General features: G+C 46.1%; 1 protein-coding gene across 11 annotated transcripts in view; it reads right to left on the reverse strand.

Moving 5' to 3' along the window:
- Window positions 1–17386, reverse strand: part of CBX3 (chromobox 3) — a 25053-nt gene continuing 7667 nt past the window's right edge. For 6 of the 11 annotated variants that reach the window (XM_073333670.2, XM_073333665.2, XM_073333663.2 and 3 more), the window contains 4 exons: window positions 14634–14799; window positions 9493–9587; window positions 2816–2888; window positions 1791–1901 (listed from right to left, as the gene is read on the reverse strand). In XM_073333670.2, coding sequence (XP_073189771.2) covers window positions 1806–1901; window positions 2816–2888; window positions 9493–9587; window positions 14634–14799 — 430 coding nt within the window. In that variant the 3' untranslated portion in view covers window positions 1791–1805. Of the gene's footprint in view, window positions 642–663; window positions 685–1790; window positions 1902–2815; window positions 2889–7647; window positions 8306–9492; window positions 9588–14633; window positions 14800–17386 lie in introns of those variants that run through there. The other 5 variants (XM_073333667.2, XM_073333668.2, XM_073333673.2 and 2 more) reach the window with 5 other exon arrangements.

Here is a 17386-nt window from a genome sequence, read left to right on the forward strand (position 1 = left end):
TTTCAAACAAAATTATTTTATTAAAAGACAACTGGAGGAAAGACTCAAACAAAAAAATTAATCAGCAGGGAGGGGGATGGGGAAGGGGAAGGGAAGGTCTCAAGGAGGGGTCCTGGGTCAGCTACAGATTTGTTTATGTCCAGGGATCACACCCAACCTTCTCCTTTGGCGTACAATGCAGCAGGTGCTGTACTTCAGCAGGGCCAAACTGCAGAAGGATGGGTGTTGGTGCAGTGAGTAGTGGGAGTCGTCAATCCTGGACTGTGAGGAGGGAGGACTGGAATGCTGTGGGTAGACAGTGGAGCCAGGAGGTTGATAATGTGTTGGGGGTGTGTGTGTGTTGGGGGGGCAGCACATGGGCAAAAGTTTTGCCACAGCGGCTGTAGGGGAGAGCAGGTACGGAGCTGCTTGGTTTGAAGAGCTAGTATCACTTGGAGCATGTCCACTTGGTGGCTCCATAATGTTTAAGAGCCGCTCCATGGCTTCTTTCTGGTGTGCCGCGTTCTCCTTTCGATCCCTGTTTTCGCTGTCCCACCACTCCTTCAATTCCTGTTTCTCTGCAGTGGAGTGCATCATAACCTCATAGAGAAAGTCCTCCTTAGTTCTTCTTGGCCGTTTTCTAATTCTGCACAGCTGTTCTGCTGCCGATAACAAAGAGAGAGGCTGGGGCTCACAAGGTCATCTCTGTGAAGTTTAAATGCAACATTTTACAGAAGCAGTATTGTTTTCAACACAGACAACACTGATTCAGTGCTTTAAAACATAGCCGGTACTGACACCTGTCACTAACTGGCTGACCCCAAGCAAGCACACAAGCCACAAGACCCCCAAAATGGCGAGTAGCGACAGGGGCAGGGTAAATCTCTCTTCCTGGACCCTGCTGTACACTGGGCACATGGCTCTTGGGGAGAGCTAGCACTGTAGGAGGGGCCTGATAATCATTCCTGTCCCCACACTTTCCTCAGGAGGTGATCATTATGGGAGACATTCACCACTGAGGGTGAGCAGGGAATCAAGGGAGGGTCTTCTCCAAGCCTGTGGCTTCCGCCCTGGCCTCTATGTGGCTCGCCTGTGTGCAGCAATGATCCCCCCACCCATCACAGGAAAGTGGCCCGGGAAAGTTACCGTTAATGGGGCAAGAAACAAAGCACCTCTGCTCAGGAATCTGCAGCAGCGGATTGCCCAGTATCTCCATGAGAGTTTCCTGGAGATCATGGGAATCTCCCTCAGAGGAGCAAGGAAATCAACAGCCTGTTCCGCCACTCAGACTAGGCATGCGGTGGGAGACGAGCCTGCTTTCTGCAACCCTCCTGTCCCCAACAACTTGCTTCAGCATTTCCCAAAATCAGATCCACTTACTAGGGGCTTCCTCTCCTGTTTGCGCTTTGCCAAGATCCGACTGCTGTGACTGGCTAGGCTCCTCTGGGGTAGGAAAGAGCTCCTGACTGCATGCATCTCTGGCCTCCGAGTCATCCTCTGCCTCTGGGTCCCCCGTCCCCTCTTTCTCCAAGGATTTCCTCCTCCTGGCTCAGTCCACTCTCAACTGACATGCAAGCCAACGAAGTATCCACAGGGGCCTTCGCAGTGGAGTCACCACCGAGTATTGTGTACAGCTTTTTGTAGAACTGGCAGCTCGTGGGCACAGCACTGGAGCATCAGTTTGCCTCCCGCGCCTTGTAGTAGGCATTCTGCAGCTCCTTCACTTTGACCCTACACTGCAATGTGTCCCGCTCATGGCCCCTTTCTGACATGCATCATGAAATCTGTCCGTAGGTATAATTCCTATGGCTGGAGTGCAGCTGGGACTACACAGACACCTCTCCCCAAATGTAGATGAGGTCCAGCAGCTCGGCATTGCTCCAAGCGGGGGATCGCCTGGTGCATGGAGCAGGCATGGCCACCTGGAAAGATGCGCACAGACCATTGCACGGACCACCAAGCAAACAGGAAGGGGACTTTCAAATTTGCAAAGGAATGTATGGGCTGGGAATGACAGTTGGGCACGTAAGGGCAAGGCAGTAGAGTTCAAACGGATGACCAGGAGGTGAGAACTGGCTTCCTAGAGGTGTCCCACAATGCCTACCACAGCGCTGTAAGTGCCACGGTGTCTATGCTGGCACCACAGGGCTGTAGCCCCAGCGCAGAAAGCTCTATGCCTCTCGTCAGGGTAGTTTTTGTTTGTTTTTTTAAAAACAAGAGTGCTACAGTGGCGCAGTTTCTGTGCACTGAGTGGCTTGGCAGTGTTGGGAGTTACTGCACAGAAAGCTGCTTTACTACGCAGAAACTTGCCAGTGTAGACAGGGCTTCAGTTGCATCAATATGGTGTAAGTCACAGTACATCTACACAGGGATTTGCACCAACATAATTATGTCAACACCTACAAGATCTTCACCAAGCATTCTCAAAACTACGATACCCACACGAGGAAATAAGGAAACAGATCAACAGAGCCAGACGTGTACCCAGAAGCCTCCTGCTGCAAGACAAGCCCAAGAAAGAAACCAACAAAACTCCACTGGCCATCACATACAGTCCTCAGCTAAAACCTCTCCAACGCATCATCAGTGATCGACAACCCATCCTGGACAACGATACCTCACTTTCACAGGCCTTGGGAGGCAGACCAGTCCTTGCCCACAGACAACCTGCCAACCCTAAGCATAGTCTCACCAGCAACTACACACCGCACCATAGTAACTAACTCAGGAACCAATCCATGCAACAAACCTCTATGCCCACTCTGCCCACATATCAACACAGCGACACCATCACAGGACCTAACCAGATCAGCCACACCATCACCGGTTCATTCACCTGCATGTCCACCAATGTAATATATGCCATCATGTGCCCCTCTGTTATGTACATCGGCCAAACTGGACAGTCCCTACGTAAAAGGATAAATGGACACAAATCAGATATTAGGAATGGCAATATACAAAACCTGTAGAACACTTCAACCTCCCTGGACACACAATAGCAGATTTAAAGCTATTTAAAGATTTAATAGCCATCCCGCAGCAAAAAAACTTGAAGACCAGACTTCAAAGAGAAACTGCTGAGCTTCAGTTCATTTGCAAATTTGACACCATCAGCTCAGGATTAAACAAAGACTGAATGGCTAGCCAACTACAAAAGCAGTTTCTCCTCCCTTGGTGTTCACACCTCAACTGCTAGAAGAGGGCCTCATCCTCCCTGATTGAACTAACCTCATTATCTGTAGCCTGATTCTTGCATGCATATTTATACCTGCCTCTGGAAATTTCCACGACATGCATCCAACGAAGTGGGTATTCACCCACGAAAGCTTATGCTTCAATACATTTGTTAGTCTATAAGGTGCCACGGGACTCTTCGCCGCTTATGTCAATATAGTGGTGCAAAAATCCTTAAGGTAGGCAGGTCATCACAACTGATTCCTCCTCAAGGAATAAATTGTGAGAGGTTGGGGTGTGGAAGAAAATTCAGGATGTGCTGTGCCATTCAGTGGATAGTATTACCCTGCAGGAGACTATTTCAGAAAGTATCTTCAAAGCAGGCTAAAATATAACCTTCCAATAAGAAAGCCCTGGGGGACAGAAGTGCAGGACTGTAAATAAGATTAAGGTAAAACGGTCAAGAGTGCCTAAAGATCCTTAATCCCAAGTGATTTTCTATGAGATTTAGGTTCCTAGATGCCTAAATCCACTTTTAAAAATAGGACTGAGACACATTAGCAACTCCAGACAGGTTGCAAAGTGGCCAAGACAATGAAGGACAGTCTACCTTAGGCACAGAGTGAAGTTCAAAACCAGAGCAAGGAAATGCTGGAGTGCAAGAAGTATTCCAAAATGAAAGTCTCACTTACTCCCTGTCCAGGCACAGACAAGTGGATGAACTTCAGTGAAAGATGTCTGAATGAGTCCAATTTTATTAAGAATACATAGTCTCTAAAGGTACTTACATAGGTTATCCCTGATGCTCTCAGGAAAAGGATCAGATGTCCTTAAGGTAAAGGTAAATACAACTCCCGTTCTGAAGGAGGGTGGCTATAATTAACACTAAGCTTTTGGCAAAGTGCTGAAGCCAGGTTGGAAAGTGGGGGCCAGGGGATGGAGAAAGAAAGAGGAGGGGAAAAAAATTCAGAATCTGAAATGGACATACCTACATTTTGCCTTTTGGGGTAACACTAGCCCCGGGGTGGCCGACCTGTGGCTCTGGAGCTGTATGTAGCTCTTCAGAGGTTAATATGTGGCTCCTTACCTAGGCACTGATTCCGGGGCTGGAGCTATAGATGCTAACTTTCCGATGTGCTGGGGAGTGTTCACTGCTGAACCCCCTGCTCTGCCCCAAGCCCTGCCCCCACGGCCCCTGCCCCTGAGCCTTGCATGCCCTTGCTCCTCCCTCCCATAGCCTCCTGCACACGTGAAACAGCTGATTGCAGTGGGTGGGGGAGTAGGCGCTGATTGGTGGGGGCTGCCAGCAGGCAGGAGGCACTGGGGAGCAGATGTGGGGCTGCTGACCTATTACTGTGGCTCTTTGGCAATGTACATTAGTAAATCATGGCTCCTTCTCAGGCTCAGGTTGGCCACCCCTGCACTAGCTGTTAGGAAAAAAAGAGAGAGATTGCAGATTTCAATGAATTTATGGATTTTGAAGTAGCTGTCCTAGACATTTGAAATTAAGTATGTACCATTAGTCTGCTTTATATAAAGTCAACTTCAAAAACACTCAACTAAATACTACTTCTAATCTGGAACTCTCTCACCCAAAATGTTTTGCAGGACCATGAAAGGCATTTTGGGAGCTTAAGTTTCCCACTTTAGGAAACTTTAAAGCAGCCAGTGATAGTGAGATAGCTAATTCTTACCCATGTCAAAGTGTAGATTCAAAAGCTCCTGCCGCCCCTCCTCCATATTAATGGCGAATCCCAAGCCCAGTTGTGCTGTGCATCTGACTGCATTGATGCCTCTACTTCATTTGTTGCTCACTGTGAATTTGTAGGGTTTCAAATTCCAGAGCTCAACAACTAAATTGTTGTGATAACAGCGGACACTAGCAGGGCCAGCTGACAAAGCTATTTAACTTCACCGCAAACATTAAATTAAGGTAGAGTGAAAAATCTAGCACTCCTTCTAAACATTCTCCATCATAACAGGCAGGAATTGCTCATCAGCCCTGTATCGAGAAGCCTAAATATTTCTGCACTCCACAGCTGCTCCAAAGTAAACTGCATTCAGGGGATAGAAGACGAAGTATAGGAGAGGATGCAAAAGACAAAAGAAAGTGGTTAAGAAATAAAATGGCAGATGGAAGTATATTAGAGACAGTGGCGGGGAAAAAAAGAGACAGCTTTAAAGAATGAATACAATCACACCAACATTAAATTGGCAATTTTCAGTTTTGGTAGACTGACCTACTTGGTCTTCCATTCACCACAGTTAGAATTCAAATGCTTATGTGAGTTTGTACTTTAATAGACGTCATCAAGGGAAACTCCTATTTTCTAATTCTCCCATTCCCAAGCATAAAGTTTTCTCCTTGTTTCACTAGAGCCTGATTTGGTGACCTCTAGAACATCCTGGAAGACCTGTTTTTCCCCAGGCATCTCCAAAGGAACATGGTTGGGAAGATATTGTAGATGATCTCTATTCTTTTTAGGATTATGGGTCTAATTTGAGTGTTCTGTATTGCTATTTTCTGGAAGCTTAATATTATAGAAGCATTGGCAGCAACTCACAGCTAGGACTGGAATCTGAAACAGGTTTGAAATGGGGCATTAAGTAAATAGTTTCTCTATATGTAGCCTTTTGACAGCATTAGGGCATGAAAGCTATTTTTCTGTATAGTTACTTTCTTTTCTTTTCATAAATTTAATCAGTGTTTGAAATTGGTCTGTCTGAAACTTGTCTATGATAGACTGCTATCTACACAAGTTAGTAAAAAGGGAAAGTATGTTACGGAAAGTGAAAGTATCTGGTAAAACAGGTAGATTGGACTTCATTTTCAAAACTACCTTTTTTATTTTATTAACTATTCTCATAACTGAAAGGTTATCTTTCAGCAGAGGCTAGAGCAGGGGTGGGCAAACTTTTGGGCCTGAGGGGTTGCACATCGGGGGTTGCAAAACTGTCCAGAGGGCCGGGTACGGAAGGCTGTGCCTCCCCAAACAGCCTGGCTCCTGCCCCCCATCCACCCCCTGACTGCCCCCCTCAGAAACTCCAACCCATCCAACCCCCCAGCTCCTTGTCCCCTGACCACCCCCTCCTGGGACCCCACCCCCCCGCTCCCTGTCCAACTGCCCCCCCCCCGCCTCCTATCCACACCCCCACCTCCTGACAGGCCTCCTGGGACTCCCACTCCCAACCCTCCCTGTTCTCCGTCCCCTGACTGTCCCCCCAGAACTTCCGCCCCATCCAACCGTCCTCTGCTCCCTGGCTGCCGCCTGGGACCCACCGCCCCGTTACCATGCTGCTCAGAGCAGCAGGAGCATGCCGCCTGGCCAGAGCCAGCTGCGCTCCCTGCGCTGCCCAGTAGGAGCAGCAGGCCAGAGCGCTGCCTGCACTGCAGCATACCTATTGGGGAGGGGCCGGAGGCTAGCCTCCCCGGCCAGGAGCTCAGGGGCTGGGGCAGGACGGTCCTGCAGGCCGGATGTGGCCTGCGGGCCATAGTTTGCCCACCTCTGGACTAGAGGATAATCCTTTCAAGACCATTCTTCTTTCAGGGAAAAATCAAAGAATGGCAATTGATGGCCACTATCTCCCATTTTCTCCATGGGACTGTGCCCACAGGCTACTCTTAGTTAAGAGAGTATGACCATTTCCCTTCAATATGTGCAGGAGGCTCAGGCTCCCCTTAGTAAAGAAAGGCCAAAGGGAGTGCAATCAAGTTGCTCTTGGGGAAGTTGGCATCTGTTTATGCTTTCAAGAGATAGGTTAGTGTGAGGAGCAGGAGAACGAGAGGAAGACAAGATGGGAAACTGGGGGTGTGTATGTGCAAAGACTGTGGAGGGAAGGAGGGAAACAGGGACAGATGCAGGGTGGATCATAGAATCATAGAATATCAGGGTTGGAAGGGACCTCAGGAGGTCATCTAGTCCAACCCCCTCCTCAAAGCAGGACCAATCCCCAATTAAATCATCCCAGCCAGGGCTTTGTCAAGCCTGACTGATCAGAAGACAACCCATTGAATACAGACAACTGAGAGCATGATGAGAGAGGGACAGTGTGGTAGGGAAAAGGATGAAATAAGAGGAAAGATGCCAGCTTAACCATTTTAGCTGTTAGGGGAACTTTCTCCAGGCAGCCAATGGAAAGGCTCATAATTTGTTTAATTTAAAATTCAACCTGAAATATGTGATGATCACATGCTGGATCTGCATCTTTCCTCAGACTGCTCAAAGTGACTTTCATTCATGTAGGGAACACCATGTCTCCACAATAATAATCCTTCCTACACAATACTCAGCCCTTGTTTACCAAGTCAGAAGAGAAGCCAAAATCAGGTCTCTCTCTAAAAGGGAAACTGCAAACATTAGACACCAGTCTACTGGGACAACTTCCAGTTCAATATTTTGATGAACTGAAAACTAACTCAAAGCTCAACACTTCTTCATATTATGTACCAGTTTTTTGTTTTTTTTTTAAATTGAAGTATCAATATAAAGGAAGAATATAAAACTATTTTATTGACCACCGTTCACCAGTATTTACAATAAAGTAAACAATATACAGTATGATAACATTCAAATTACTACAAAGTTAGTTTTTACCTGGCCTCTTTGGGACTAAATTACCTCAAAGACTAAAAAGAATGGTTCTACATGTTACGGGGCTAGGTTGGGGTAAAGAAGATACATGCACATCAATAGCATAGAAGACTATAAAACATCTGTGAGTTTGTTTAAACATTTGTTATGATTCAGTAATAACTATGGAGGATCATGAAGGTTTAAAAAAGCCTTTACCTAATATGGAGGAAATAGTATCAAATGCTGTCCTTTCATTAATGAAGCAAGTTGCAGAAAGCCTTTATTTACTTGCTGTTGATGCAAAACACACTACTTCAAAAAACAAACATATCAAACTCAATTCTCATTAGAATGTAGAGGTTTCTCACATTGCTAATAAATCAAAAGAATAAAATCCAAATCCAGGTTTTAATATTCATATATATATATAAAAAAGCAATGCAAATGATTATTGTGCTTCATCTTCCGGACACGAATGCCAAGTTAGTCGCTCTTCATAAAAAGCAATTACAATCTGAGGACATTTCATGTTAGCTTCTTTGGCCAGCACCAAGTCTGCCTCATCCGAGTCTTTCCTAAGAGGGCAGGGTTTAAAAAAAAAAAAAAAAAAAAGTCTTGAGTTTAAGAGCTATTACTAAACCAGATGTGTCTGCAATTGAGATTAGAATATATTTCATGATCAAGGAGCAGAGGTAGGAGTTTAAATTTTAGAAATATCTATCCCTATTAATCACCACTAGCAACTTTCCAGAGGCCATCACTCTGAGAAGGTCCTCTTAAAAGGACATCAATTGAACATCACAATTTCTAGTTAACAGCAGTTTCAATACAGCAGTCCCCAGTTTTCCCTGCCAATTTGTGTTTTACAGTCACATTTTCCCCTCAATAAAAAACGTCTCTCTTTCCTGTTTGAGAGATCCACACAGACAAAAAGGGAAACACTGCACAAAGAAAACACTGACTACACAACAAAGGATAACCTGTCTAGTATTATGCATTACTTCTAATGTCATGTAAAACTTTTCAGACAGGTGTCACGGACAGTTAAATTGACAGTGTCACTCTGGGTAAACTGGACAATCACAAACTATTAAATCCAATTGGAACATATGCAATAAACAATTTATCAGATTGCAATTTTTGATCCCGTGTCAGAGTGAGAGAAAATGCAAGACAGACACAGTTGATACCCCTGTATTTTAAAAACTTTTACTGATTTCACATGCATGTTAGAAGTAGGTTTGTTGCATATAACAAAGTATAAGCTAGCCACAAAGACAGGAAATAAGAACAAACAAGTTCTCTCATTTCTTCATTTAATAATGCTACAGAAATTCCAAATTGCAACCTGCATTTTATATACATCCCAAACTTCACATATCCACTACTTGTGGTTTTTAAGAGGATGAGTAAGAGTCTTCTAAAGTGCAAATCTTTAAGTGTCTCAAAGTGAGACTCTGATATTTTTGGGGCAACTCAGTTGGACTTCATTGAGAGCAAAATTAGACATTTAAATAAAGGGATGGAAGCTACTATTGCACTGCCCACACTCCTCTGCCAAAAAGCATGTATTCAGTCTCTCATTAGTTTGACCAATGAATATTAGAAATGAGATTCCAATCTTACTCTACTTACTATTTGCTCAGGACAGGTTCCCAAACACAGAAACAAGTAAATTGTCATCTTTCCTGTCTCATTCCAAAAAGGAAATGGTTTCTTACCAGTTTAAACAGTGGATCAGAGTTGTCTGTACATCACTTACCATTTCATAAGAAACATAAGTTCTCCGCTGCTATCTGTGGCCCCAATTATCCGCTCAGGATCAAGACCTCTTGCAAACCCCCTTGGTTTATCAACCTATTAGAAAGGTTGAAAGTCACATCTAGTTTAACATTAATTTTCATCATTTTAAGGCAAGTGTCAGACAAGTTACAGCTTACATCAAGTCAAGATTTATTTTGTCATTTTACGCTTTAGAATGAGCCACTGAATTAGTTAAATTTAGCAAAAAAGATGAATTTACATCATTAATATACACATTTATTTCAGAAAACTAGATAAGGCAGGAAGCATCTTTCTAGTGGAAGCTTAGTGTAAAGGTCAGGGAACATCGTAGCATCCCATAGTTCGCCTATATGAGTGTATGAGTGACATGCAAACTGCAGCCAATTTCCTGAGTTTAGGAGTGCGGCAATAGCTCCGAGTTAAAAGTGATTTCTGCAGAGAAATTAAAATCCAAGCCTGCAAACAGGTATTTCCTTGTGAAAAAAAAAATATATCACAATGATGTCAAGGGTACCATACAGGAATAACTAAGAGTATGCAGTCATTGTTTACATGACCATACCCTTAAGATTAAACAAAAAATCTCTTATTTTAAATTTCAATTTTTAGACTAATTTAATTTGCTAAACATTCAAATTTAAGGTTATTTTAAGAAGACTGCCTATCACTTTATAAGTAAGGCTATGATTTAGTGACAGGTGATTTTAGTAAAAGTCATGGACAGGTCACAAGCAATAAACAAAAAGTCACCACCCATGACCCATCCATGACTTTGCTGCTCCCAAAGCAGCAGCTGGTGCAGCTTACCCAGGGGCCGCCCCAGCTGCTCGGGCAGCCCTAGGGTCAGCCACACTGGCTGCTGTAGAAGACATGGAGGTCCCAGAAAGACATGGAATCTGTGACTTCCAAGACCTCCACAAAAGACTTGCAGCCTAACTTATAAGATCTACAATGTAGACCGGGGCGGGCAAACTTTTTGGCCTGAGGGCCACATTGGGTTTCCAAAATTGTATGGAGGGCTGGTTAGGGGAGGCTGTGTCTCCCCAAACAGCCAGACATGGCCTGGCCACTGCCTCCTATCCGACTCCCCCCCACTTCTCGCCCCCTGAGACTCCTGCCCCATCCAACCCCCCTGTTCCTTGTCCCCTGATGGCCTCCCCAGGACTCCTACTCCATCAAGCCCGCACTGTTCCCTGTTGGCCCCGCTGGGACTCCTGCCCCATCCACCACCTCCTGCTCCCTGACCACCTCCAGACCCCCCACCCCGACTGCCCCCTGCAACCCCATCCAATCCCCCCCATTCCTGACTGCCCCCCGAGACCCCTGCCCCATCCAACCCCCCTGTTCCCCACTCTCTGACTGCCCCAACCCCTATCCATACCCCCGCCCCCTGACCACCCCCCACCCCTGAACTCCCCTGCCCTCTATCCAACCCCTCCCCCCAACCGTGCACCACAGAGCACTGGATCAGGTTGCGGCTCTGCAACTGCACTGCCCGGCTGCCCAGAGCATCGCGCTGGTGGCATGGCACGCTGAGGCTGTGGGGGTGAGGGGGGCAGCAGGGGAGGGGCCAGCCTCCTGGACCAGGAGCTCAAGGGCCGGGCAGGAGGGTCCCACGGGCCGTAGTTTGCCCACCTCTGATGTAGACTGTTTTACCAACTTAAGTGTCTCATGTCAAATAATTTTGTTTTATAGTGAACTAATGCCCACTGTGTACTTTTGTGCATCAGTAATAAAAGGTAAAGAACAGCTCTAGGAAAAGATGACCAGTTACCTTTTTCTCCCTTTGCTGGTCTTAAATGGCAATGGTATCTTTTCCTCTACCCCTATTTTCAGATGCAGACTTGGAATGATTTTAGACTAGTCATTACCCATGAGATAATTACTTTGAAGTTAGGTCATTTCAGGCCTAAACTTATCAACAGCATCCCTTTAAAGCAGAGGTGGGCAAGCTATGGCCCGCCCGGTCCCAAAGCTCCTGGCCAGGAAGGCTAGCCCCCAGCCCCTCCCCTGCAGCCTCAGTTCACCGTGCTGCCAGCACTCTGGCAGCATGGCTGGCTCTGGCTGGGTGGCGTGGCTGCGAGCTCCTACCGCTCTGAGTGGCATGGTAAGGGGGCAGGGAGTTGGATAAAGGGCAGGAGGCCCCGGGGGGGAAGTCAGGGGACAGGGAGCGGTTGGATGGGACAGAGGTTCTGGGGGGTGGTGGTCAGGGGACTGGGGGTTGGATAGGCGTGGGAGTCGGGCAGGGGGGCTGTCAGGGGGTGAGGGTGTGGATAGGGGTCGGAGCAGTCAGAGGACAGGGAGCGGGAGGGTTGGATGGGGGTGAGGTCCCAGGGGGTGGTTAGGGGTGGGGGGTCCCAGGAGGGGGCGGTCAGGGTACAAGGAGCAGGGAGGGTAGGATGGGTCAGGGGTTCGGGCCAGGCTGCTTGGGGAGGCACAGCCTTCCCTACCTGGCCCTCCATATTAGTTTCGCAACGCTGATGTGGCCTTCGGGCCAAAAAGTTTGCCCACCCCTGCTTTCATGTGTGGTACATTTAGAAGGTGTGAGAACAGATCCAGATATGCGAGTTGATTTCTTTGACTTTCAAGAGTTATCAACTTTTACTGTTTTAGTTCATAGGAAAATAGGAATTGACTTTCAAGAGTTATCAACTTTTACTGTTTTAGTTCATAGGAAAATAGGAATTGCCATACTAGGTCAGATCTAAGGTCCATCTAAATCCAGTCTGCTGTCAGACAATGGCCAATACCCGATGCCTCAGAGGAAGATGTAAAATCCCCACAGTAGGCAGACATGGGATAATATGTCCCCAGAGGTCTCATTCTGATCTCTAATGGCAAAGATTTAAAACAGGGTTGGACATGGGTATCAGGAATATCCAGATTAATGACAAATTTTGTAAGGGACACTAATGCTTCAGGACCTAAGTTAATATCTTAAGTACTTGGCCTGAGTGACTTCCTATTGTAATGAATTCCACAGTTTAATTATCCATTGGGTTAAAAGTATTTCCTTTTACTGTTTTTGAATTTCCCACTTTGTAAATTTCATTGAATGTCTCTTTGTCAATGTATTATGAGACAGGGAAGAACAGGAGTTCCCAATCTACCTTCTCTATATCATTAACCATCACGTATACTTTTATCATGTTCCCTTTCAGTCATCTCCTTTCTAAAGTAAATAATCCCAATCTTTCAATTTCTCTTCATGAGTTTAATCCATGCCTTTGATTGGTCTCACTGCTCTTCTCCCCCTCCCCTCACCCGTTGTACAATATCCTTTTTGAGATGGGGTGATCAATACTATATACAGTATTCCATATGAGGCCATACACTGATTTATATAAAGGAATTAGAATATTTGTATTATTCATCATCCTACCCCCATGCCAGTGGTTTTCAAACTTTTTTTCTGGCGACCCAGTTGAAGAAAACTGTTGATGCCCACGACCCTACGGAGCTGGGGATAAGGGGTTTGGAATGTGGAAGGCTGGGGCAGAGAGTTGGGGGTGTGGGCTGTGGGGTGCAGGAGGGTGCTCTGGTTTGGGGGGGCCCAGGTCTGAATCAGGGGGTCAGGGCTCTGGGTGAAGGCTCAGGGCTGGGGCAGGGAATTGGGGGCACAGGTTTACCTCCAGCAACTCCTGGACAGCAGCACAGCTGGGGTGCAGAGGCAGGCTTCCTGCCTGTCCTGGCACCAGAGAGACCACAGTGCGCTCCGGAAGCGGCCAGCAGCAGGTCTGGCTCCTAGGTAGAGGCGCGCAAGCGGCTCTACGCGACTCTCACCCACAGGCACCGCCTCCCACAGCTCCAGCCAATGGGAGTGCAGACCTGGTGCTCGGGCAGTGCGTAGAGCCCCGTGCCACTCCCCCAGCGCGTAGAAACCGGACCTGCCGCTGATCACTTCTGGGACACAGCGCAGTGTTGGAACAGGTAGGAACTAGCCTGCCTTAGCCAGGCAGCACCACTGATGGTGGTGCTGATGAGAGCTGCTGCGACCCAATGTATTCTATTCCATGACTCAGTACTGGGTCATGACCCAGTTTGGAAACCACTGACCTATGCATCCTAACTTTAAAAAAAAAACAAACAAACAAAAAAAACAAACAAACAAACGAACTACACAGCTGCATACTGAACAGATATTTTCAGTGAGCTGTCTACAATGACACCAAGGTCCCTTGCTTGAATTAATAGTTACTTTAGAATCCTGCAAGACATTTATGTTTTCCCCTCCAATATACATTATTTTGTACTTGTCAGCAATGAAATCATTCACCATCATGCTGCCTATTTTTCTAGTTTGTTTAGGTCTTTCTGAAATTCTTCAGCCCTCTCTGGTCATGACTAACCTAAACATCTTTTTCATTTGCAAATGTTAGTAGCATCACTCACCTCCCTTTCTAAATCATTAATATATTAAAACATTGGACCTAGGACAAAACATTGAGGCACCGTAACCCATGATGAAAATTGACCATTTAATCCAGGGGTTCTCAAACTGGGGGTCGGTACCCCGCAGGGGGTGGTGAGGTTCATACATGGTGGGGGGGGGGAAGGGGTTGCGAGCTGTCAGCCTCCACCCCAAGCCCTGCTTTACCGCCAGTATTTATAATGGTGTCAAATATATAAGAAAGTATTTTTACTTTATGGGGGGGGGTGCGGGAGGTTGCACTCAGAGGCATGTTGTGTGAAAAGGGTCACCAGTACGAAAGTTTGAGAACCACTGATTTAATCCTATTCTCTGCTTCATTATCTCCTAGAGCCATAATAATACTCTCACCAAGGAATACTTATCTTCTTTCGTGGAACCTTGTCAAAAGGTCTTTTGGAAGTCCAAGGAAGACTTTGTCGACTATTTATTCACTACTTTGTCATGTTCAAATATATTAGTGAGACAACTTTCTTTTGCAGAAGCCATGCTGGTTAGACCCTATCATCATGATCTTCTAGGTGTTTTATTATTCTGTTTTTAAATTATTGTTCTAAACCAATTTTCTAGATATAGATGTATGGCTTGTCTACAATTCCCTGGATCACTCCTAGAATTTTTTAAAATTTGGGTACAAACATTCAACATAAGAAAAAGCATTTGTATAGCAACAACTTCAAAATACTTACAGAATCCCTCTTTTTCTTTGATTTGCTGTCATCAGATTCACTATCTGATAAAGATTTTCTTTTACCACCATCTGTTTTTTCTTTACCAGCTTTCTGGGAGTTCAGAAAGGCTTCAATTAACTCTGGACAATCTAAGTTTTCTTCAGGCTCCCATGTGTTGTCAGCACTGAAACATACATACAGCTAGCTCATGAGATTATCAAAAGCCCAGAAACCTAATTTAGCCACATAACTGACAGTAAGCAAAAGCTTCTTCCCCAGCACATAAAACAGGCTTCTTAAAGAAGAGGGGAGTCTACTTTATTTTCTTAAATTACCTTGCAGTCATCAGATATGCACTTAGAGTTATGCTCTATTCTGTTATTGCTGCAGAACAACTGCTGACAGAAGATACAGTACAGACATCCCCATCCACAACATTTTTTTTTTAATCCCTACCAACCCACCCAGTAGAAGCTGACTGACCCTCGAAACTCTACTCCCTTCCTATTTAAACACCTTGAAATACAGATAGAGAACCATATAAACTGTCTGGGGGCATAAGAAGAAGCTAATTAAGTCTGGAAACTATCCAGGTGTGCTTAGTTTTTATTAGCTACTGAACGTCAAATCTATTAACTGTGTCCCTAGACAGTATAAGTGCCTTCTCAGTCAATCATATGCACCAGTACCAAACATTGCACAAACATGGGAATCCCCAAGATATTTTCAGTTACTGAAATATACTGGGATATCTTGAGGCAAGTCCCATAAACATCCAGACTAAACAAGTTACTGCTATGTACATCTGAGCAGAATATGCACTTTAGGAGATAATACACAGGCAATCATAGTGTGACTATTTCGAGCAATATACAATTATAACATAAATGTGTTACTCTTGAGGGAATTCTGTGCTACAAAGTAAAAATCCTGTGTACAGTTTAAAATTCTGCAGTTTTTTATTAGTCAATAAATAAATGTGGAGGCTCCAGCATGTCAGTGGGGGGCACAGGCCACTTGCTGCACAGAGGCAGATTACCCTGCAGCTCCCCCTCTCCTGGGACAGGGACTCAGCCATGAGGCTGCACCCAACCCTGGCACAGTACAAGGGCCAGGCCTGCCCCAAAAACACCCTGGGACCCCGCCCCCTCTGCACCGGGTGCACTAGGTGTGGGCAAGCAGGCTCAGCCCAGCAGGATCCAAGTGTAGAGGGGCTTAGTGTGGTGGAGGGATCCAGATGTGGGGTCAGAGGATTTTGTGTGGGGCAATCCGATGCAAGCAGCTTGGGGGGGAGGGAGGGAGCAGGTGTGGGGGAGGGAAGAATCTGGATGCACAGGGGCTCGTTGGGGAGTTCCAGGCAGAGGGGCAATGGGACTCTGCAGGATGGTCCAGGTGAAAGTGGTTGGGAGCTAGTTGGGCTCAATGGAATAGGAGTCTGGGGGGGCTTGTTGGGATGGTCCAGGTAGGTGCACGGAGGGGTGGCGGTTCAATGGGCCTGCTTAAGAGGGGAGCCCTAGAGGCGGCCAAGGGGACACCCCATGAAGGGCTCCCACTTCCTCCCTCTCTTTCCCATCCCTTTCCTAATGCCCCTCCCCAAGCACTATCCTCCCGCCCATCAATCCCACATGCCCCTCTCCCAGCTCCCTCCTCCCACTCCACCCTCCCTTCCCCCATGGGCACTCACTGGATGGCTCCCAGCACACAGAAGGGGAGCACAACTAGCACTAGAACCCAGGAGGCAGTGTCCAGCTGCAGAGTCAGCAGAGCCAAGCGGCACCCTCCTTTACCCAGCCAGTTCTGTGCTCACAGAAATAGAGGGGAAGCAGTGGCACAACCCCATACCTCTGTTTGGGGGGCAATGCCTCAGTGAACTATGCCCATGGACATCCCCAAGCGCCCACCTTCCCCATTATTTTCTGCAGGGAAGCAAAGAAATCTACAAAGGGACATGAATTCTGTGTGCACACAGTGGCGCAGAATTCCCCTAGGAGTAATGTGTGCAAGATTGTGGATGTGTTCTACCAGTAGGTAGGATATATGTTTAAAGGGATTTATTTATTTATTTATTTGCAGCTGATGAAGTGTAATCTCCCACAATTAACTCTGAGCAGAGTGATTCACTAGTCAAGCAAGCCCAGAGTTCCTCGAGTGAATTTAGCTTTGTTATCCATGTCTTAACTATATGGGATCAGAGTTTCTCTACAGTGCTTTAGCACCAATTTAGCTATCAATTTTTTTAAAAAAGGAAGTTAAATCAGTGCAACATCTAACGTGCATACAGTTATATCAATAAAAGGTGTTTATGTGTATATCTATACTGAGAAACAGTGGCAAAGTACAACTATTAGTGAGGCCTTATTGAATATTACAGTTACTTCAGATTTTCTTCCACCCTGGTCTCAAAATATCCTTAAAACATTAGTTAGAAGAATGAATACATACTTAAAATAGATCTGCTTGTTTTGAAATGCTATGGGCTACTGAAGTCTGATAACCCACCAACAGAAGCTCCAGTATACAATATCCCTTTCCCTTTTATAATTTTAAAATACCAAGGGCATGGATACACTTGCAGATGTAGAGCACTTTGAGTTAAACCAGCCTTCGGAGAGCACAGTAGGGAAAGCGCTGCAGTCTGTCCACACTGACAGCTTCAAGCGCACTGGCGTAGCCACATTTGCATCACTTGCAGCGGCATTGGGAGCGGTGCATTATGGGCAGCTATCCCAGCATGCAAGTGACTGCAACGTGCTTTTCAAATGGGGGGGTGG

This window comes from Lepidochelys kempii, chromosome 2, assembly GCF_965140285.1.
Source record: "Lepidochelys kempii isolate rLepKem1 chromosome 2, rLepKem1.hap1, whole genome shotgun sequence".
NCBI lineage: Eukaryota > Metazoa > Chordata > Testudines > Cheloniidae > Lepidochelys > Lepidochelys kempii.